Genomic DNA, 22735 nt, shown 5'->3' on the forward strand with positions numbered 1-22735 from the left:
CGATAGTATATCGCGCGTGGCGTGGCATCCTTCACAATAGTTGTGTGCCACGCGTCGATTCACTCTTTCCTCACGTGTGAAATATTCATTCAGAGCATTGTCCCGAATCGTACGCGATTATGCTAGTTTTTAGTACAGAATAGAGAATTCTTACTCGCACGTGGTATAATTGGATGCGATGCTGGGTTTTGTTAATCCGTATAGGGTACGACGGGGATGGGATGGCTAGGAAATTTGTCGATGCCTAGTAGAGGGAGGGGAAGGGGGGGGGGAGATCGAAGGTTCAAAGCCTCAGAGGGAGCATTTCAGGTTAGCGAACATCTGCCGTCGTCCGCAGCGATAATAATTCGAACAGCTGATGCTTCTCTACGGACCACCGTCTTGTCTTCCTTCGTAAACCGTGCGGTGCGAGATGCGATCGCGCGCTCACAGGTTTACCGAGTTTACTCTGCTGCCGTGCAATGTTTGGTAGGAAAGGAACGGGGCCACTGCCGGTGCCGCCCGTGACGTTGCGTCCCGGTACGTTAAGTTTTATCATTGTTCGAAACATTATTTTCCTTCTGCGTCGGAAATAAACGCTTCACCGAAACCCTGGCACAATTAAAAAAATCCCCACTCTCGAATGTACATTTAATTATTATTCATGAAAATCCAACTTAGCTCTTATGCGATAACTTCAGTATCGGGGAAGCAGAAAACGTTGTTTCTCTGATAAAGAAGGACAAAACAATGAATCATATATTTGGTACAACTTGGAATACTTGAAGAAGAGCGTAGGATACAATAAAGCTTTATTTGAAAAATTTTTCGAGAAATTTTTGGTTTTATTTTCGTAGCGTTGGTATAGGCACGGCCAAGTGTGTACGGTACTGGAGAGTATACTTTGGTGGGGGGAGGAGCGGGCCAATGGGAAGCGTCGGTTCGCGCCGAACCTGGCGAACTGGCGCGCCGAACGGTAGCCGCGCTGCAACGAAAACTGCTGCAAACTCAAAAGCGGCTCGGCTCGGTTCAGCACTTGGTTCTTGCTTGGGGCACTTGCACGTGGGTCTTCGTTGATGTCGGATGTGTGTGCATAGTAACAGTATATAGAACCAGAACGTCGTGACCCGTACGTACTACGTCGGGCCTTCGTCGTAACGTGGTAAATTTCGCGTACAACGAAGTGACCTCCGCGTCCCTTGCGCGCTAAACAACAGCGCGTTTTTTATTTAATACCAACAGCTGTTTTGCAGTGATTCCTTCCTCCGCTGTCCGTACTCGCTACACTCACGTTTCATGCGTGTGCAATATTCACCTCCTCTTTACTGTGATTTTTTTTGGTGATTGCATTGCATTGGATTACTCTACGCGCAGTACCACTCGAAGGAAACCGCCTAGCGCGATATTAGGTACGTGCATTTAAATCACTCATCTACTGTAGAAAACTAAGTTTATACAATTCATTCTTTAAACTGCAATTGTACATTATGTGTGTAAGGTTAAAGTTATTTCCTAAAAAATGTTATTTCATTCGAATAGAAATATCAGAATCTACACACGTCTACGCACAGAGAATTGAGTCAGTCCGGTGAAAAGCAAGCGTTTACCGAAGATTCTGCGCGCAGCTGTACAATATAGAGCGAGTCGAGGAGTCGAATTTAAAATTTGGTAAAAGAAAGCTGGCCATCTTGCTATACGTAAACTGATCTGCTTATTCTCTCTTTTCGTCCCCCCTCTTTCATTCTCCCTCTCTCTCTCTTTCACGCACACGTATAGAAGCACACGCACACGCGTGCGCGCTTTCTCTCGTTTGCTCTATATGCGTTAGCACAAGCCCATCGCGACAAAGGGGTACGACGGCTACGGGCACGTGTTCCGCAGTGTTTATTAATAAACCTCGACGATGAGCCGACGATTTCTGTTTAGCAGAAGGCTGGGAAACGCGTAGAAATCGAGCTAACTGGCTAAAATCTCATAAGAGTTTTTAATGGTTTTTACAATTATCTTCAATTTGCAATAACAATTTTAGCAGCCGTATATTGGCAAACAATAGAAATACCTTTTTTTCTCATTGTTACTATCACTATAACTGAGAGATTAATAAACATAAAGGAAAGATTTTAATAATTATCAAGCAGGAGGAGAACTGGATTAATTTTCCGCTCTATCCTCTCTATGGTATACTATAATAGTCCAGTAGCATAAACTCTAGCATATCGATTCTTTTCATACGGTCGTTCGATAGTTTGCAACCATAAGTAATTTTACAAATGTATGTACTCATTGTCAATCCTGCTTCAACAAGTGTTTCCATACCAGATGCAAACAAGTTGATAATCGTGTTATCGCTGTATACATTCGTAGGATCTCCAGGCTGACTAACGTAAGTTGTTAAACGGAGTGTCTCGAAATGGCAGTGAAATTTTTTCAACGAACGCTCAGTCTCCTAAAACGTAGCTACAGTTGTTGGACGAAGCAGCACTTGTGAGTGCATTTTCTGGAGGTTTCTCGTGACTTTGACCGACAGCTGATATCTTCGCGCGTTTCGTCGCGGTCGCGTGGCAAAATAAGCCAATGTTGAATCGACTCGTAAAACATAGTATCGTAGCATAAAATTGTCCTTAATTCGCCGCACCGAGAGAAAAAGAATTTTTCAAGTTTCTTGGCATACTAGATCGATCAGCTGCTTGAGAAAAATGCGGGGCTGGCTGGCTGGCCTCGACTGCGGACCACTGTACCAAAACAAAGTACGCTCCACTCTCTTCCTTGCAATCTAACCTTCGTCGTGACTCACATCTTAATCCAGACAACTGGCTTACTTACTTAGCCACGTTTATAGTTAATTTCCGGAACGGTAATACGAGCTGCTTGGAGCAGTTGTCATCTTTGGCATTTAGTTTGTGTTTTTGCGCGAAGAAAAGAAAATTGTGAAAAAGGCGCAGGAAGAGTGAGAGAGAAGGGGGAAGGACGAGAGTAGGCGAACAATAAATCACGGTCATAAATGTATACAGCCGTTTGCTGTTGCTCGATCCAAATAATAAATGGCATGCAGCTATTCTTGAACTACGCGTTAAATTGTAGTCACAGTATACACTATATAAGAAGGGGAATAGCTGTCGTCCGTCGACACTGGAGCATTGTTTTTACCCCCACTCTCCTAGTAACTGCACCGAGAGTGGAGACTACCTGATCGAGAGAGGATGACTACCTCTCTTCGTTTCAGAGGGCTTATGGGTTGATTCGACCGTGTATTTATCGCTCGTGCACCGTATATTAATACATAAATAACTCGACAAAAAAGAAATACCTCTCTACCCGGGAAACCGATGTAAACACAATGCGCAAATTCCCAAGAATTTTAATTCGGACTCTTTCGACGAATAAAGCTATGCGAGTTAAGAGTGTTTCGTGGAGTTTGAGCAGTAGAGAGATCGAGTGGAGTGGTAGGTAGGTGATGGTGGTGGTGGGGGTGTTGGCAATGCCTAGTACAATATGATTATATGCTGTGCTGCACCGGTTTTCTGCAGCAGCTGCCGCTGTTTTGGGGGCTCCGACAGAAACGAATGAACGGACGTGTATATACGTTTGAACGGATCCTGGGATTGAGGGGGGGGGGGGGTGGAAAGGGAAAGAAGGGAGGGGATTCGAGGGGCGGCACACGGAGCCCCGAGTCCTCTTCACGGGCCCCGATGGGAACAATGAGGACGGAAGAGAGACAGTCGATGCGGATATAGAGGCGAACGGATAGAGATGGCGGAGAAACGCGGTAAGGGCTGTACGGTTAGAGGGAGAGGGGGGGGGGGAGACCCTTTCGTGCATCGAAGGGCCATTCGCAGACGTCGGGTACGACTAGCTCGACGAAACTCGAAAATCGAGATGCGCACGAAAAACACCCCGCTACCTGATTCCTTCGTGCGTTATGTATATAATGCACTGCAGTGTATAGGTACTTGCTCGCTCCCTCTCCCCGCTTCTCTTCGTCCATTATTACTCCTCGCGCTGAAGCAAAAATTTCTATAAGGATACGTTTTCCAAACACTGAACGGCTCCTCTCCTCTCAAGGTGGTGATTTTTATCTCTCGATCTCTTTTTGTACGCCAGGCGGCACACGGTTCTATGAGAGGGGGGTTGGAAAACTAAGAAATGGCCAGTGTGACTTTTATGCTCCCAGTGAGAGGCAGCCGCCATACTCTACAGAGTTCTCAACATTTTTTTCGAGCCTGATACGTATTCCTTTATTAACGAAAATTATAGATTTAATGCGTCGTCTTGTTTCGCTCCTCTGTATTTATTTGTAATTTTTCGCAATTATCCAGAAGATACCGTTCTTTCTCTTCATGCTCGCTGCCGGCGAGCGGAAAGCTTAACGAATATATGTATGCTCCGTATAACTGTATTTTTCTTTCCTTTTCTGACGGTGCAGCTCTTAATTACTGCTTTCCACAAAGTGAAATGTGAGATGCTCCCAATATCATTCATACTTGAGATATGTTTCGAAGTAATTAGAATCGCTAGTTTGCTATTAAATTAAAAATTAGTAGTGTAAATGCTTGTCCGGAAGCTGGAGATAATTTTTTGTCACTCTTTTCGCATTATTAATATTATTTCCAACGTGAAATTCGTGTTTAAGTGCACCAGAGTGGGATCAGAGCTGATTATTTATAAACGTCTGTTGAGTTTCTAGGAAAAGTCAGTTAATTAATTTTACAGTCTGTTTCCTCCTGTATGCCTTTTCGATAAGCTATTCTCGATGTTATATAGAATACATGGAGGAAAGAGAAAAAATGACGAAAGAAGAATGAGAGAAATTTTTGGTTTCAGGAAATTACCACTCGACGTCTAAATGCTGGTGAGCCTGAGGCATTAATATATTATAGAAGGTATAACAGAAAGGTGTCAAGATTGAGCAGGTCGTTCTTTCGTCTGGCGGTGATCTCGCCAAAATTTGGAGGATGTTGATGCCGGGTGCCGCAGGGCTCGGCGCGGTCGGGGCACCGGGGCCCGAGGAGCTGGTCTCTGGCCTCGGCGCTCTAGCCGGAACAACTCCTCAACAAAAGGACACCACCTGGACGAAGCTGTTCGTCGGCGGCCTGCCTTATCACACTACGGATAAGAGCCTTAGGGAACACTTCAATATTTATGGCGACATCGAGGAAGCGGTTGTCATCACTGATAGGCAAACGGGAAAGAGCAGGGGTTATGGTTTTGTAAGTAGTAAAACACATTTTCGATCTCTCATCGCTAAGATTGCACCGAATATTAACCTTCTTTTTACCGCTCCGCCCGAACACCGAGCACAGTTAAAAACAATCTTGGCCAGTTTCCCGTAAATGTACGAGAAAAACGAAATAATAGAGCTAAACTGTTTAGGAGATCGCCCAGCAGAGAATACCTTTATATGCAACGCAGAACGCGTGTAAAAATAGATCGGTTGAAAATAATTTCAATATTTGTCTTGTCAGTCTATTTCACACGTGTAAAATTTACGTTGACTAGCCGGTCAGTCGTGTATCGTGTTTGTACTTCGCAGAGAGATAAGCAACTACTGCTTCACGACAATTTTACCTGTTTTCTGCTTTATCGCTCGAACCTCCTTTAGTTTCTTGATAAAGCACAATGGATTTACAGGTTTACAACGCTGATTCTTCGCGCGGTTATTATACGGCACAAATGTTTGATTAATTTTTGTAGGTGAAAAGGAACTTGCGGTAGATTGTTATGCACCGTGCGTATATACATTAGAGATCTCGTTTCGTATCAAACTAATTTTCTACGCTGTACGCTACGCGCTTGGGGTCACGTGACCATTTTTCGATTGGTCGCGATGCGCGATGGCCGCAGCACGCTCACCGCTCACGCTTGCGGCTTGCCATCGCATGTCCCAACTCGCGTTCAGCGGGAGCTGCAGCGAAAATGCGTTACGGCGGACGATGATGGAACTTGGTGAGAAGTGGAGAGAATTAATGGAAGCATGGATGAAATTTGCACGCACAGGTTATCATGGGTGACAAACCAGCGGCCGAGAGGGCGTGCAAGGATCCCAACCCCATAATCGACGGCCGAAAAGCTAACGTCAACCTGGCGATATTGGGAGCTAAGCCCAGGGGTAATTTGCAAACAAGTGAGTAAAATAAACATTCTATGTTAAAGCTAGCTGCTTCATTCGAATCAAAAATAAAATCTTTGATGCTGAAACAATTTTAATGGTTCTGAAAGTTTAATCCAAATAAGAATAAGGTGTGTATATTACGGTTTGTATGCTTCTATTCGTTGCGTTAAGATGAAGCGCGTGAATCGACGCGCAGGATAACAGTGACTTTTAAGAAGCAATTCTTACCGATTCTTCCATTTATTATTTATTGTATATACCACAATTTTTTGCATTGTCGCATTTTCTTGTAAATACTTGAACCGCACAGCTGTATATAGTTTTGTTTGAAAGCTGTTCTACGCTGCGTAGAGAGTTGAAGCGTGAATCAACGTGCAGGATACTCCCTCCCCTCCGTGTTTACCACAACAGTGACTTCAGGCAAATTATGTTCTAAGCATCGGTGTAATTCGAGCCTTCTTCTTAAGGAGGTCTAACCTACTCCTTGCTTATCGATTCCCCCAAATACTGTTTACTATATGTATGTACCACAATTTTTCCCTTTGTCGCATTTTCTTGTTCCTGCTCGAGTCACTCCGTTGCGGATAGACTCGAAATGACGAGCGGCCTTACATACGCAGACACATACATACACACAACTCTATATTGGAGTTGATCGATTATTCGGCATGAATTCTTTAGGAGGACGGTATTCAACCGCAGGATGTCCACGTCCAGTGCCGTAACCTGCTGGGTGCGGACGACGCTCCGCCATTTAACCGAATTATTTCTCCTTCCGCGATCAAATCTTTCTCTCTCTCTCTCTCTCTCTCTGGCTGTTTTTGTCCTCCTCGTCATTTCTGCCGCTGCTCTTTGACTTTTGCGCGTCGCTGATTTTACGTCGTTGAATCGTCGCCAGGAAAACTGCGACAGCTCGTTTCAACGAGTAACGAGCCAGAGGTATGTCGCTCTGGCTGCCTTAATAACTCTTTTTATCTCTTACGAGTCCAGCATTGATGTCGTTATACATGCGGATATTCAAAAAATATATAAACAATTACAGCTGTATAACGTGATTTTCTATATCGGTTTATCAATTTCTATATTTTGGAAGTTGATTTCTGCAGGATTACAGAGAAAGAATGAATCGTCCGATTGACGATGACGTAATTTTTGGGTGTTAAGGCGTGACGGGATGGAATGAGGTAGAAAGGGTCGAAGGTTACGGTGACGACTGACAGTGGTGCGAATGAAGAAGGCACATTCCGCGAGTACTTTTCTCAAACTCTTCCGATGGCTTTCAGCCAACATTGTTTGGTGGCTGATCGGTTCGTTAGCAAAGTCTAAAATTGAACTATTCTGTCGAGAGAGAGAGAGAGAAAGAAAGATTGTTGCCTTTGTCTTTTTCGAAGTTTCGGAGAATCTTGGTGGAATTAAAATTTGGTCAAAGTGGGCCTGCAATATTAAGAATTAAAATATTATTTTTGAAATAAAGCAGCAGGATCTAGAGGATCAATAAAATTCTTGAGGTTGAATCTCTTGAAAAAACATGATGATATTTATGATTACAGCATTCCCGTTCGCTGCTGGTATCCGGGCTGGATATCCCACGGTTCTTCCTGGTCAATATGGGTGAGTTTTTTTTTCTTATTGTGATTAAAAAAAATATCAATGTGACTCTTTATAGTTAGAACGATGTAAGTGGAGAAGAGAAGAGATCTTTGAATTTGATTTTTTAACGACTAAATTTCACGTAGAGATTAATTTGTTCATTAAAAAAGCATAACGAAGAAGTTTTAGAAGAAAGCTGTAAATAGCGAGAGTATAAACAGAGAAGAATTAGTCAGAGCTGTTTTTTAAGACTATATACATATACATATATATATAACGTTTCAGCATCCTGACGCGTGCGCGTAAGGAAACGAGGAGAGAAAACTCTTTTTCAATATCCTCGAGAGGGCCATGAGAGCCATTCTGTAAGGAGGAAAAGTGAAAAAGAGAAAGATTGAAAAAGAGGGAGGGAGAGAAAGAGAATGGGGCGATGTTAGCGATCGGTGAAAGATACAGAAAGAGAGAAAGAGACCGGCACACGCACACGTATCAGAAGCCATGAGTACCTACCAATTTTATTCTACCAAGTACACGCAGAGATCTTCCGAGGATCGGCCTCTTCTTCTACTTCTGCTGTATTTTTTGGTTGTGTTTTTTGTTTCTTCTTTCTTAATTGAAATTGACGTGAAGTGATTATGATGATTGCGGTTGTTGAGAGATTTGCCATTGTTTGTTACTGGTTTTGACTTTTTTTCGTCTTTACTCTTCACACTCTTTTCTTAATCAGCATAATATTAATATTAATCACTCGATTAATCAGTGGTAGTGCAATGTTTTTTCCGGGATTATTTGCTGGATAACAGAGTCGATTCCTAATACGAGAATTGCATCGATCGAAACGAGACGTTTATCGTTGAATGTTGCTCCTTTGGAATATATTTGACGATAAGCGTCTGCCAGTCTCGTCCTTTTACCCTAGCTATTATACTTTGAGGAAAAATGCCCGCGATCAATGAAATTGTTCTTTGTTTCGTCGCAAACGAATATTCGGTAGAATTGAGCAAAAAATTTATTCGCGACGGAGCAAAGAAATATTTCATTGATTTTGAGAAATTTTCTTCTCATTGTACTGTAGATATCAGAGTATATAATATTAATATTGATCACTTGATTAATCAGTAGCACAGTAATATACTTACCGGGATTACTTGCTGGATAACAAGATTCGATTCCTAATACGAGAATTGCATTGATCGAAACGAGACGTTTATCGTTGAATGTTGCTCCTGTGGAATATATTTAACGATAAGCGTCTGCCAGTCTCTTCCTTTTACCCTATTGTACTATACATACTAGATATACGTTTTTGCTCTTCTGCACTTTTTGCAACACTCTATACTTCTTCACTTTGTTTATTTATTTACTTACTCTCGCGTGATTTCTGCGACCGATTTAAGTGTGATAACGATTTTTGGTGGCGGGTTTTTATACTTACACGATAATAATCGTCCATTTGTTTACCGTACCACCGCACTTTTTCGTGTTGTTCTTTACCGTTCTACTACGCTGTTTTTTCCTCTCTCTTTTTTTTTTTTTACAGCAAGTGCGAGTAAATTTTCGCTTGCGCGGAAACGTCGAGGGGAATTTAGAGCGTTTCACGATTTTCTGTAAATGTTTATAGTATACTCGAAGCTTAAACGCGGGTCATGACGTAACTTTAGTGGCTTTCATGTTTTTTCGGGCGTATTTGGTTACTTTTAATGTCAGTTGATGAATCGCAACGGGAACGAAAGACTGTTAGAGTTTTGCCAAGGGAAAAGACGATATTGTTTGCGGTTCGAGTCGGGAGACGTTTACGTGGCGCAGTCTATCTAAATTCTTAGCAGAAATCGAACGGTATGCCACGGGACTGATGGGAATCCATCAATTTCTTATTGGAGCGATCGATTTTATAGTTGATTCAACATTATTTAATCCGGTCAATTTATCGTGCAGATATATATATATATATATATATATATATATATATATATACGAAAATCACGCGACTCTTTGGTATCCGATGCTCCTATCTACTTTAATCGCTACACAAAAATGATGTTTGTTTACGTTTAATTGGTCAATGATCGGTACGATAGAATTTTAATATTTATTTACTTATTTTTCTGAATAATCGGGTACGACGAGGCAGATACCGTGAATCAAGAGTTTTTCGAGCTACCGTATATCCTAAATATTATTGTTATTGTTTCGGCTGGTTTTTCGTCGAACGAACATCCGGCTGGGTACTCGCCACTGTGAAGGGCTCGCTAACCTACATAATAATAATAACCTTGTGTGTGTGGTAAAAGGCTTACACTACACTTGGTGTCGCTATTGGTGTTGTATTTTTTTTTCTTTTTTTTTCTTTTTTTTTTTTTGTGTTGTACATGGTGGTTTTTGAACTTTACTTTAACACGGTGCAGCATCATTCAAAGGAAATTGCGAGCGGAGAGCGTCCAGGATATCGGATTTCTTTGGAAATTCCTCGTTGCCGAATCGCAACTTGGTAAAAAGTGCAGGTAATATCACAGTGTGCACTTGATCAATTTATAAATCGTCGTAAACGTTAACTTTATTGGTACTTATATATCGATAATATTAAACTTTCGATTATTTCGTTGAAGGAAAGAATCGTGCGAGCACTTGGAGTTAACACATTTTTGTATTGACGTTGTAACCATCAGGAGTGCCTTTGAGATATTTTCTTAGGTGATTTAACGCTGCTCGTTTAGAAAAACGAAATTTCAATTTTAGCATCGACAGCTTTTCGTCGTACGAGGAATAATTTCTTCAAAGAAATCCGAGCCACATTAGTTTTTTTTTCTATTTAAGACGCCCCGACATTTCCCACGACTGAAGAGAACCAACCGTGGCAGAGTATGTATTGGAACGTAGTAAATATGGAGGAGAACAGTTTTTCGTGCAACTGTGTATAGTCGATATAGATAAAAATATATTATTCTTCGAGATAGTTAAACCCCATGCCAAGATGGAATCATCCCATCTGTGCGTTGCAGTAAAAGTAGAATTTGTCGCATGAAAAATTATGTGATGCTTTATTCTGGTACTGTAGAAATGTTTTACCACGTGGATTCGTGTAATAATTGCATATTTATCTATATAGTATAGAAGATATAATCGTGCGAGTGCTTTCATCGAGTATCCTTTATTATTTGACGCACTTATAGAGGCACAGACACACTTGCGCAAATAGTGAATCATTAGTAAGAATATATTTTTTCTTTAATTAAGGGTGCATTGAGCGAAATTTTGTAATCTATTAACAGTTATTTCTCGCAAAAATAAATTTAGTTTATCGGTGTAATGAATAATTGTTAACGGTTTGTAAAATTTAACTCAGTATTTAGAAATTTTTTACACGCGGATCTGTAAAATATATCAATATAATCGTACGAGTGCTTTCGTCAGGTATCCTTTATTATTTTTTCGTAATAATATAGGCACTGGCACACTTGCGCAAATAGTGAATTATTAGCAAAAAGACATTTATTCTGTAGTATAGTAGTGCACTGAGCAGAATTCAGTAGCACGCTAATAGTTATTTCTTTCAATAATAAAATAAATTTGTTAATATAATAAATTATTCGTTATATCAATAAATTGACTTTTTAATTAATTATTTTAACGAATAACTGTTAGTCGGTTGAGGAAATATTTTTCAGTATGTAGAAATGTTTTACACGCCAACTCGTACATATAATCATGTTAGTACTTTGATCGGGTCCCCTTTATTACTTTTTCATAAAAAATAGAGCCACTGGCACGTTTACGTAATTCGCAAATTATTTACAAAAATCCTAAAATCTTTTATCGCATCTTTGCGCTCGTGATTATATTTTGCATCAAATTACAAAAATTACTCGTACCTATTTTACACCGTGGATGAATAATTACATATTAGTTACGACCGTCAATAATATTACGAGAGAAGATTGATGACTCTTGTCAAATGATATATATATATATATATATATATATATATACATATACATAGGACGAGCTTGAAAATGGTTAATCGAAGAAGAAGCCATTTATCTGGTAGCGTGGTTAGAGGCCCTTGGTGAGAAACACGTGTTCTCAAATGGACGAAACGTAGGTGGAAAAGTGTAATTTAATATCGTTGGTCGCGCAGTTCGTACGTCAGAAGTAGTTTTCTCGGTGCTGGTAAATTCGTGGTAGAGTAAGCTTGCGTCTCTACTGGCACAACGACCACGACCACTACGACGACAACGACAACGACAACGACAACGACGACGACGACGACGACGACGACGACGACGACGCGATGCGTCTCGGTCAGCCATCTTTGAAGTTCTGGCGTCGGTCCAGTCTTTATTTAGATCCACCTGTCCTCTGTGTCAACTCGTTCGCGCGCGAGACTCCGTCTCGAGAGTCCAAGGAAAGTGTTTAAGAGACTTAAGGCAGTTTCTATATAGATACATAATACAGGCGGGTTTTGCTTCTTCAAGGATCCGGTTGCATTTCTCTCTTTCTCTTTCTCTCTTTGTTCACTCTCCATTTCTATCTCTATTTCTCTTTTCTCTCAATCTCTCATTTTTATATATCATTCACCGTAATCCACTATCAATTCTCAAACTCACCGCTCTTCGCACTCACGATAACCACGACTGGTTAATTTTAAACAGAACGCTACTTAGCGCTCGGTACTAGTCAGTTGATGATATATGTATATATATATATATATATATATATATATATATATATATATATCCCTATAGCTTCCAAATTAAGAATAGTCTTTTGTTGACCAGCATATCTGGCATCGAGCCCGTCCTCATGCTCGATATGAAGCGCGCGCGCTTGATGCGAAATAGGAACAGATTTATTAGATTAATTCGTCTCGTTGGAAATACTGGTGATGGTTGGAAGATACCTGTGATCTAGCATAGTTGGGACGTCGCGCCTTGTCACGCGTCGTTTAGTAATTTGATTCTTGCACCGAGAGCGAGCTTCGTTGTTTATTCGAGCATTCTGAAATCCATTAGTGGAAGCGTTATTTTCGGTCGCTCCTTCCTTCGTGGATCACAAGAGGAATACGTCGCTCTCGTATGTGATTCTATTTTCACCAGCACCATCACTTAGGTCCACCTGTCGGTGTCGCTCTTCTGACGCAAGTCGTAATAACTTTTGCGAGAGACAGTTTTCCAGGTCGCTGGACACATATTGTCTTTGCTGTGCATGTATATGTGTACAGAGGCGTCGCTGCTCGTGTAAACCGGATCCTTGCATTCCTTTTTCATATTCCTCGCTAGCCTTAAGATGTATTTATAAAGGGCTACGAGCAATCGTATCGCGTTTTAAGGAACGTAACAAAATATCCTTCGTATTCGCTCGTTTCGCTACACACGCTGCTCCGTTGTAGATGGTTACAAGTTTTTGCTTCGAGTCGATATTGTCCTAATCATTCATGTCCGTTAGTTTGACTATTTTTATTTCTTTTTCGTAATATTGTGGAATTTGTCAGTGGTGAATTTCTTCGCTAAGTCATAAATTTTAGATACTTTAACTAAGTAGGGTATATACAAGGTTTTTCTCAGCAAATAAATTCAAATCGTTAACTGAGTTTTATTTAATTTCAGAACTTTAAGAGATTTCAATTTTTTTATTCAATGTTGTTCAGACGTCTCTCGAACTTCAATGAGAAAACTCGTATGCAAATATTTATTTCTGTTCTAATGAAAAAGGAATCAGCAGAGAGAGAATTTTATGTCCATAAACTGAAGTTTTTGCCGTGGACTCTCTGTACGAAAAATATACTTTCCTTCGTTTCTTTTTTCTTCTTCTATCAATCCTGGCGATTTGGTTAGTGGTAGTAACTTTCGTTATTAATTAGAGGACTTTTAAGGGATGTTTGTCGAGTATAGGACATACGCAAGGTTTGTAGATTAAATGACTCAGACCACACGAGTTTAAAATTTTATTTAACTTCGCAACTAGAATAAATATTATTTTTTTTTATACAAATTTTTCGATTTACACTCAAAAATGTCTTATTTAAAATCGGTTCACTTCGTGTTACGAAGATAAACGTAATTTTTCTTCCATGGATTGGGCTGTTTCTTTATTGTTTTTTGTGGACCCTGTACACGGAAGAACTTGTGTTTTGCGATTACGAGCTGGATAGGGACAACCCTCGAAAATTTCCATTGGTTTAGCTAGCTGTCCCTGGATTGGCGGATGATCCCATTGGATTATCCACGGCGCCGGCGCCTCCGCAATCCGTGCACTGCGCATCAGCTTCACACAGATAGGAGTACGCACACGCGAGTACCTTCACGGAGAAACAACTCCAGGTGTCATATGTACGAATGAAATATCTCGCCTGCACTCGTCAACGATATTCTCTCACGACTGACACACGCAATATTCCAAAATGCTCGCGACCGATGCTACACACGTGTCACACTATCGAACTGGGTCCACGTCGACTATATACGATTCGTTGCAAATTTTTATGTAAACAGCCCCAAACGTCGACGAAACGATCAATTGCATTCACGATTCAAGGGACCTGCCTTTAAAATAACCCGACGTTAAACTCGCAAATCCATTAAAGAATGCAAAAAAATCAGTCAATTTATCAACTGAGGAATCTTGAGAGAAATTTATTTCTTTTTGGTTATTTTCTTTATAATTAATTTATTTAAGATTTGTAGAAATTTTGTGTATTGATTTATGTACTTCAACATATTCCACGTGAAAGCACCTGCAACAGTTGTACGAAACTCCCCTAATCCAACTGCTCCAATTTCACACTTGCATCTGCTACTTTTTTATTCAACATAAACAGACCTCGTTTTTCTTCTAATTCATACGGGGTGGTCTGCTTCGTTATTAAAAGTAACGTGTAAAATAGTAATCGAAATATTGTAATGGTATTTTTCTTATCTGTGTAGGGAATATCTCAATTTTTGTCTCTTAATTCCTACAATATATTCTTCATTTATAGAAATATAACACGTATGTAAATTGCAGATATATATATAATATTTTGTTGTTATAGAGAAAAGCATATAAAATATCGGTGGAAACACTGAAATTCGTCGTGGAGTCAGAATTATTTGTTTTTTTCTGACATTTTTTATATAACACGTGATTTAGCACGGGTAATCATTAGTAGGGCACGTATAAGTCGAGAGAGATCGTAATCGTGGCTTATGGCCACTTTGCGTCGGAAATCGAGGGTGGTCACTTAGATCCGACACGAAGGGTCGCCCATCCGTCTCTTCGTGACTACCAAACGATTTTCCCTTCTCTCCCACCCCTCCCTCCCATCCACCACACTTTTGCTTTGCAATTGCTGCACAGGCCAATGCCATCCAATTGCTTCTATCTTATCCCCGTACGTGTATACGTGTGCATAAACCACGAACCTTGCGATTAAGTAAATACGCGAGCTACAATTTATATTAATTATTTTTTAATGTTTGAATTTATTCAATAATTTTTGCTTGTAAAAACTAAGCTGTAATGTTATCCGTATATACACGTGTATGCAACACCCACGATCCTGCGATCGAGCAAAAATACACAAAGTACAATATATATTTATTAATTATAAAAATATGAATTTATTTAACGATCTCTCTTTCGAAAAGTCAGCCTCGGTTATCCTTGAAACTCGTCGTTCCAAACGACGAACCTCTGGATACTCGACATTCGACAGGAATACCTGATAAGGTTTTTAATTGATACTTCGTCACGAAGCGACGCGGCACACCGATTCCCATGCGAAAGCTTCAACTACGATCTTGCAAATATGCTAGCTATTAGTTACATCGATCTTACGCGAAGGCTTCTTTGTAACCTCCCACGTGTCGCAATTCCACGTCGGAAAAATGATTCGAACATTGAAGCTTCTATCTTTATAACTTTGCGAAGAGCCCAAGGACGACAGCGATAAATAATATTATTATTCGAATAACAGCGATGCGAAGCCGACGAAAACTTTGAAAAAGATAAATGAAAGCTTTTTCGCGTAGGACTATACTGTCTTTGTGTTCTTACTATATATATATATGTGTGTGTGTGTGTGTGTGGGTGTACACATGCTAAATTGGATCGGAGGGATTGACCAGATTTTGTACGCTCGTCAATCGACATCGGGCGAGCAACGGAACGTAATTGGGATTGAAAATTGCGACCCGATGACGCGCGAGGTCGGGCTTGCGAGGTGCTGGAACACGCAGTATGGGAAAAGTGGGGCTGAGGACACGCGAGCCATCCATAATGCACAGACGCTGGCGGAGATGCGACCGACAGATAAATTTGTTGAAAAAAAAAAAGCATCGAAAAGGACGGAAAAAGAGTGACGCGCGAGGAGAACGATAGTAATACAATCAGCCTATTTCGTTTGTGTTTATAAAGACTATATATATACTTTTTTTGTACCATTAACGCCGTGGGTTTCTCTTATCATAAAAAAAAACAAAAACAAAAAATAAAAAAAAGCGAGTTTTGTGTGATGGAGGATGATATTCAAGCAAAAAGAATTCCTCTGGTATTTTGAATCGATGCCAGGTTTGATATATATATATATATATATATATATATATATATATAAAGAACATTGTTGACTTTTCGAATTGACGAGAACGTGTAGAAAAATGTATAGAAATTTATAACGGGCGATGTACGCGTATAGCGATGAGGAATGAAATGCGGGAAAGACAGTTTTCGTATTCTATTATGAGCGTTGAAGCTTAGAGAGTTTTTTTCTCGTAGACTTTAACGCGACAGACCGATAGGTTTGCCGTGGAGTGTCCTCGTATAATTCGCGGAATCTCCAACTGGTTTCTTGGTGACGGATTACATTTTGCACTATAGGCGGTTAAGGCTGGCTGACAATTTTTTCCAGTGAAAAAAGTTCAACTGACCTCGATGCTATCGCGATAAAAAGAGTTGGAAAATTAGGATAAACGATAACTAACCTAAATAAAATCGGATATGACCTTTTGGAAGCTCGTCGTTAATGCGCTAGGTTTTTCCATTGTTCTCTTCTGGTCGTTGGATAACGACTCGGCGATGATAAAGATATAGTAATTTATGATAGAAAAGTGTCAGAAATCGTAGATTTACGATTGTTCGTTAATCGGATCTACCGTGACCACCTCGGTGCAGGCACGAGTCCGATGGAGCGCGAAGAAGCTTCCATTCGAGGCCACAGGACGACATATTGATTTCCTTCGTTAGACTGGACACAGGCTATTATCGATCCGCTAAAAAGTTCAGGGCTGTCTCCGGAAAAGAATTCTGGGCCCTAGCAATATTTCTACAGTCTTTGACATACTTTTTATCTTTCCGTAGTTTGTGTACTGGTACAGTTGTATCTTCTCTCTCGAGCAACAGATCGCTACCAGATCAAACATTGCTTTGCACAGCTCGGATAGAAGTTAGAAAACCCCATTTTTACTTTTTCTCTCATTTTTTCTTGTCGACTTAGGATTGGTTTGACTAATACACCGTACTTTTTGACTTTATTTGTATTAAACACGCACATTTTCCGTCGGGGCGTCGTATTTATTTGTTTGCAATTTGACAAAGAATATGAAGAATTGCAATAACATTTTTGTTGATTTATATAGAACTGTAAATTTAGGTACTAACGTTGGTGTTAGATAATCGTGTGTCGTGTGCCGAAAAGTATTTTATTCGTGCAGTTATTTAAATTACACGTTTGTCGTTGGTTTGCTGTTTTTTTTTTGCGACACATCATGGATTTTTTGTCTTTGATTGTTGCGTATTTTTGCCTTACATTTATATCACCGATTCCCTCCAGCATATCCGGTCTCCTTTTCCGTATATCCCCCTCGCTTCTTTTCACCCCCTCTACATACCTGCCTCTCTGTGTCTCCTCTCTCTCTCTCTTCCTTCCTCTCTATAAACTCCTGTCAAAGACACACTGTCACGCACACACGCACACTTTACAAATAATGCACAAAGATAGTGTTTGCAGATTAATAATATAAAACATGCGATCCGAGGTACGAGGAAATTTGTTCAAATTACAGGTCGCATACGCTGTGTTTTTCAAGTCACATAAATTTCTAGCAATATTAGCATATTGTATACCAGCACAGTCATTCATGCATGTAATTAACTTTCTCATATTTACCATCGTTTTAATAATTTGCGTAATGAATTTAAAAGAAAGAGAGATGTACGAGCTCGGTCCTTCGTTCCAGCTGTCGCTTGGTTTTGCGTGTTTTTTTTTTGGTTTACAGTAGAGTATTATACCAAAGCAGAGAGAGGGAGAGAGAGGGGGGAAGCTGCGTAAGAGCGATAGACCGACGTCCGAAGGATTATCGGGCCATGCTAGTTGCAATAAAGTCTTACGAGCGTTTGTTCTCGGCCGCCCTTCCGACAGTTTTCTGGCACGGTCGCAATGCCAGAAATTTAACGTAAACCAGTGTGCGTCAAAGCATACCTACACTGTACACACACACAGACTCCCCCCCCCCCCTAATGTCAATTCTTAGAACGTTAAATTATATAGAAGCACGGTAGACACGTTGAAAGGCTCAGAACGTGTCAGCTCTTCTTGAATTTTCCGTTGAAAATGACAAGAGAAGAATTGGCATTATAATTCATCGTGTCTGCATGGTGAACGACGCTACGCGTAGAAAATTCGACAAAATTCTCCACCTAATCGCTTCCTTCCTCTCCTGACTCCCATATGCACAAAACGAGAAACTCGAGAACGAAACAGTCCAGTCAGCGTGCTTTCGATATTCGCTGGATTGTTTCGCGTTCCTTCCGTAGATTATGGCATTTTTATCGTTGTTTTTTTGTTGCTTTTGAAGAGAAAGATTCAATATGTTTTCCTGCCGAGTTTAATCTACGAAGGAGCTGTGCGAGCAGCATTGGAGAAGAGTAATGGGTGTGTGTGTGTGTGTGCGTGTGCGCGTGTGTGTGTTTGCGCGTGATTTTTGGAAGTGAGCAACGATTGTTGTTATATTTCAGGGTGCCACAGAGCTACGTATACCCGTCGCCATACCTGGCAGCAGCCGCGCCAGGTGGCTTGGTGCCGCTGCCAGCGACGCAGCTGAGCCACGCTGCCGCTGTAGCTGCGGCGTCGCAGTTTTACGAATACCAGAATGCAGCTGCCGCTGCTGCCACCTACCCGGGCACGTCGTACAACTTCGCCGAAGCTTATCCCTACAGCAGCGCCGCTGCGGCCGGTATGTCTTTGAAAACTGTCCAGAGCAAGGGTAGCAACAGCAACCTCATTCAGCAGCAGCAGCACCACCATCATCCCCACCAACTCCAGCATCAACACCATCAGCATAATGGCAACGGCTCCGCCGTAATTTCTGCGCCTCAACGATTGGACAAAGCTCTTCTGCCACCCTATCTAGCGTCCACCGTGCTTCGTGGCAACGGTAGCGAATCACTGCAAAACGGCAAAGACGAATCGCGGAACGCGCGATCCTTTTCTTCTTCTTTTTCTTCTTCTTTATCTTCTTGTTCTTTATCGGTTCGGCAGTAGATTAGCTGTGCTTGCAAATAACACGTTTTTCTCTTATTTATATTTATACGCTGCTTTCATATTTCAATGGAAATTCCTCCGACTCTCTACTGCTTTCCTATGTACTATTTCAATGTATCATCGTTCGCTTTCTCGCTCGAGAGTAGAGCATTTTTCCAATTTCTAATTACTCATTTTTCGGACACTGTGCAGCAGCTTTGCATCGTTCCTTTTTAAATAGATTGTCATGACGTGATTTGTGCAATGGACGTAGCAAATATTGATCGAGCTCACGTGTTTCCAATCACGCGTTATAAACATCGTCATTTTCTTACTCTGCTGAATTTGGAGAATTTTCGTAGAGAGATGAATTAAGTTGGAAAGGCGATCTTGCATGTTACGCTCGCTTTGCAGTCGTCGCAATCAGCACGTATACGTATAGGAGTTGTATTGTGCTGTATGTGTTGGTGATGGTGGTGGGGAGAGATGCTGTGGTTTGTTATGGTAGGGTAGAGTGAGCACGAGCAGCACCGCTTGCGTTCTCTATAATAATAAGTCTATAAAGATGAAGTATATCTAGTCAGACGGATGAGTGCTCGAGCTGGAATGAGCGAGAGACAATGTAAACAAGTGGAAAATTTAATAAGAGTAGCTGTTGCTCGTCCTCTTGTCTTTGTCTCTCGCCCCATTCTCCGAATATTATATACTTTATAATCCTGCAAGAGCTAAAGAAAGCTTGTTTTTACGACGCTATTTTTCTTTGAAATTTCAGCTAACGCAGCGGCAGCCAGCTACGTCACACCTTACGCGTACACAGCGTTGCCCGGTGCAGCAGGGTTGCCAGCAGCGGCGGCTGCAGCAGCAACGGCCGCAGGTGCAGCTTTTCCTGGTTTACCGTATCAAACAACACCACAGGAAGCACGGCTCCAGTAGAATCTGCTTTAACCAGGACTCTGCCAACTGCCGAGTAGTGTGCTCACGTGGGAGTTTAACACAAGACAGTGCGGTGTCATCAACCGAGTTGAAATAACGAGGCGAAATCATCGCCGGATCGTTCAACGTCCAACTGTCCTATTTATAATAGACCAACTGATTATATTTTTACACTTACGTCTAGAGAGAAAGAGAGAGAGAGAGAGAGGGAGGGAGGGAGAGAGAGAGAGACAGATAGATAGATAGAGAGAGATAGACGGTTGTGCGTCATTAAACGTGGCAACACCGCCGTTATCCAGAAGCTTCGCACGTTTCTGTTGAAGGACTTCCGGAAGCAAATCGCCTCGGCAGCTACTGCCATCGGCGTGCGACACGCTCCGCGAGACCTTCCTCGATTTTTAGAATTAACTTTTCCTCTTTCTTTAATTTCTTCCCAGATTAACCCCCTCCCCTTCCTTGAGCCAAAATTGACGCACTAGACACTCATCGCGAAACGCAAAGTGGGATAGTGCAGCAACACGCTAGGTGTTGGAATATATTTATAGCGAGATAAATAGCGTCGAGAAGGCACGGGATAATCACCACCAGGGGAATCCGTTGTAAGATAGCGTTAAAAGCACGCCCAAGTTGCGCAACTGGAACGTGTAGGCTCGAAACGCAGCTCAACTCTCTAGACGTTGTTCCTTACGCCTCTCTCTCTCTCTCTCTCTCTCTCTCTCTCTCTCTCTTTTCTCTCTGTCTTCGTGCTCATCGAGCTTACGAATCGATCGTTCTCTACTTCCGCAAGAATGATCCCTTCGACGACCTTCTTTTTCTTTACGAACCGACGAGCCGGAATACACTACGGATCAAAGCCACAAACTTCTCGTGTATCTTCAGAGACGAGGGAGAGAATTTCCTTAGAAGAAGACGAAAATCTTATGTGTACCTTCTTTCCACACCTTCGCAGGAAAAGCCACCAACGTATTTCTTGATAAGAAATTTCAATTGTACCGGTATTGTTGTATTTGAAAATAATTGTAGCCATGCGTGGCAGAAGTTTTGTTTTTTATCTTCCTCGTCTGCCAAAGGAAGAGTGAGGATTTTTTTGTACGAGAGAGAAAAAGAGAAGAAAATTGTTCTCGGTCTATGATCCGTAGATTTGAGAATGGTGATCTTTGCTCAGAGGTCTCGAAAGTTCGCCTCTGCTGAGACGATTGCTTAAGTGGTTCCTTGGGTGGAAGGTTATAGGTAATCTTAGATAAAATGACGACTATTTAAGAGCAAGCGATGCTGCGGCCCAACCGAAGTTGCCTTACAATCGTACACCGGCCAAGTCATGAAGTGTCTTACTCTCGAGGCCTTGTTCCGCGAGCGAACAGTACAGAGCAATTTGTTAACGTTTCGTGTAGCGGAAGTATACTATATACATATACTATGTATGAGACCAAAATAGAACGACCAAATTCTTAAAGTATCTTTTACAATGTTTTTTAGCACCGTTCAAATTCCTTAGCAGCATGAAATTTAGAGATAACCGTAACCGCTCGTGCGGCAATATTTGTATAAAGTAGTTTTGCAAATTCTTTTATGTGCTATCTGCCAATTAGCGACATAGATTTTTTGTACTAAAATTGTCTGGTGCCTTATAGCACGCTCGAGTACTTTAATGGTTAGAAAACTAGTCAGTGGAGCGTTAACGCGCATCTACCCTGTTATATACGAAAGGGTGTGAATAGACAAGGAGAAGGGTAGAGAGCGTTTGAAAGAATGCGAGGCGCGTTACCAAGGGTAAAGAAGGCAGGGTCGGGTTACGAGGAATGAGGCTGTCTAGTCCTAAACCCTTCGAGACCTTATAGTTGAGAGGTTAAACTCGGTTTGTTAGATTTATAAGTAGACGCTAAAATGTACGAAGAAATGCAAACCAAATGTCCTGTGTAAAAAGCTAGTGGTAGAGAGAGGCGCCATTAAGAAGGCTTAATATTAAGTATTATTACGTAAATGAATATGATAGTAGAAAAATAAATTAATGCTATTGCCATTATTATTACCTTTTATTATTACTTTATTATTGCTATTTTATTATTATTATTATTATTATTGCTATTGTATCAATTATTATTAATATTATTGCCATTATTAATTATGTATAAGTATGTACTTAATGAAAGAGCTGGAAGATTTATCTAAGACAAGGATCTACGAAAGATAGGCGCGAGAAGTATGAAATAATTGAGACAGAAACATGTTTGTGGTTGGACCGAATCCACAAGGATTCACAGTTTCCAAGCGAGAAATAATGTCTTTTCGGAAATCCTATCCTATTCGGATCAGAGATTGTAATATATCATCTGTTATCTTCAATACTATTAATATTATACACGCTATAAATAGATTAATGAAAAAAATGAAAATATATTGTCTCAGAGAGAAAACGATGTATTCTTTCTGCTTTATTGTTTTTACATTCTCCTTACCCTATACAGTTATTCCAATAATCCTCATATCGCCACGATATTTCTGCAGTGCGTATTGCTAACTTTTTTCATAAGAAAGTGTTGAATCAATTATACTTTTTCCTTTCGAAATCTCGATTTATGATTGAGATTCCAGATTCGTTGGTTCTTTTTCCTAAAGATAATTCTAATGGCCTT

General features: G+C 40.9%; 1 protein-coding gene across 3 annotated transcripts; it reads left to right on the forward strand.

The window, feature by feature from the left end:
• The first annotated feature begins 1000 nt into the window (after positions 1–1000).
• LOC136784212 (RNA-binding protein 24-A-like) lies at positions 1001–22519 on the forward strand. Of its 3 annotated transcripts, XM_066744752.1 has the most exons (7): positions 1001–1141; positions 1233–1388; positions 4801–5186; positions 5974–6100; positions 7639–7699; positions 18665–19083; positions 19942–22519. In XM_066744752.1, the coding sequence occupies exons 3-7, from the start codon at positions 4932–4934 to the stop codon at positions 20100–20102; spliced, it is 1023 nt and encodes a 340-aa protein (XP_066600849.1). In that variant the 5' UTR covers positions 1001–1141; positions 1233–1388; positions 4801–4931; the 3' UTR covers positions 20103–22519. The 3 variants fall into 3 exon arrangements, with proteins under 3 accessions (XP_066600849.1, XP_066600851.1, XP_066600850.1); XM_066744754.1 differs by having other exon boundaries at positions 1005–1388; positions 18665–18882; XM_066744753.1 differs by lacking the exons at positions 1001–1141; positions 1233–1388 and adding an exon at positions 3727–3745.
• Positions 22520–22735: the final 216 nt, after the last annotated feature.

This window comes from Prorops nasuta, unplaced genomic scaffold, assembly GCF_024137725.1.
Source record: "Prorops nasuta isolate Cenicafe-Biocafe unplaced genomic scaffold, Cenicafe_Pnas_1.2 PNAS00050, whole genome shotgun sequence".
Taxonomy (NCBI): Eukaryota; Metazoa; Arthropoda; class Insecta; order Hymenoptera; family Bethylidae; genus Prorops; species Prorops nasuta.

What these genes read in the sequence shown, in the direction of transcription:
- LOC136784212 (XM_066744752.1), top strand. Translation starts at nt 4,932, where the DNA reads ATGTTGATGCCGGGTGCCGCAGGGCTCGGCGCGGTCGGGGCACCGGGG. An exon ending in GTTCTTCCTGGTCAATATGG is followed by an intron (nt 7,700 to 18,664) that starts GTGAGTTTTTTT and finishes GTTATATTTCAG; the next exon opens with GGTGCCACAGAGCTACGTAT. An exon ending in CACCGTGCTTCGTGGCAACG is followed by an intron (nt 19,084 to 19,941) that starts GTAGCGAATCAC and finishes TTGAAATTTCAG; the next exon opens with CTAACGCAGCGGCAGCCAGC.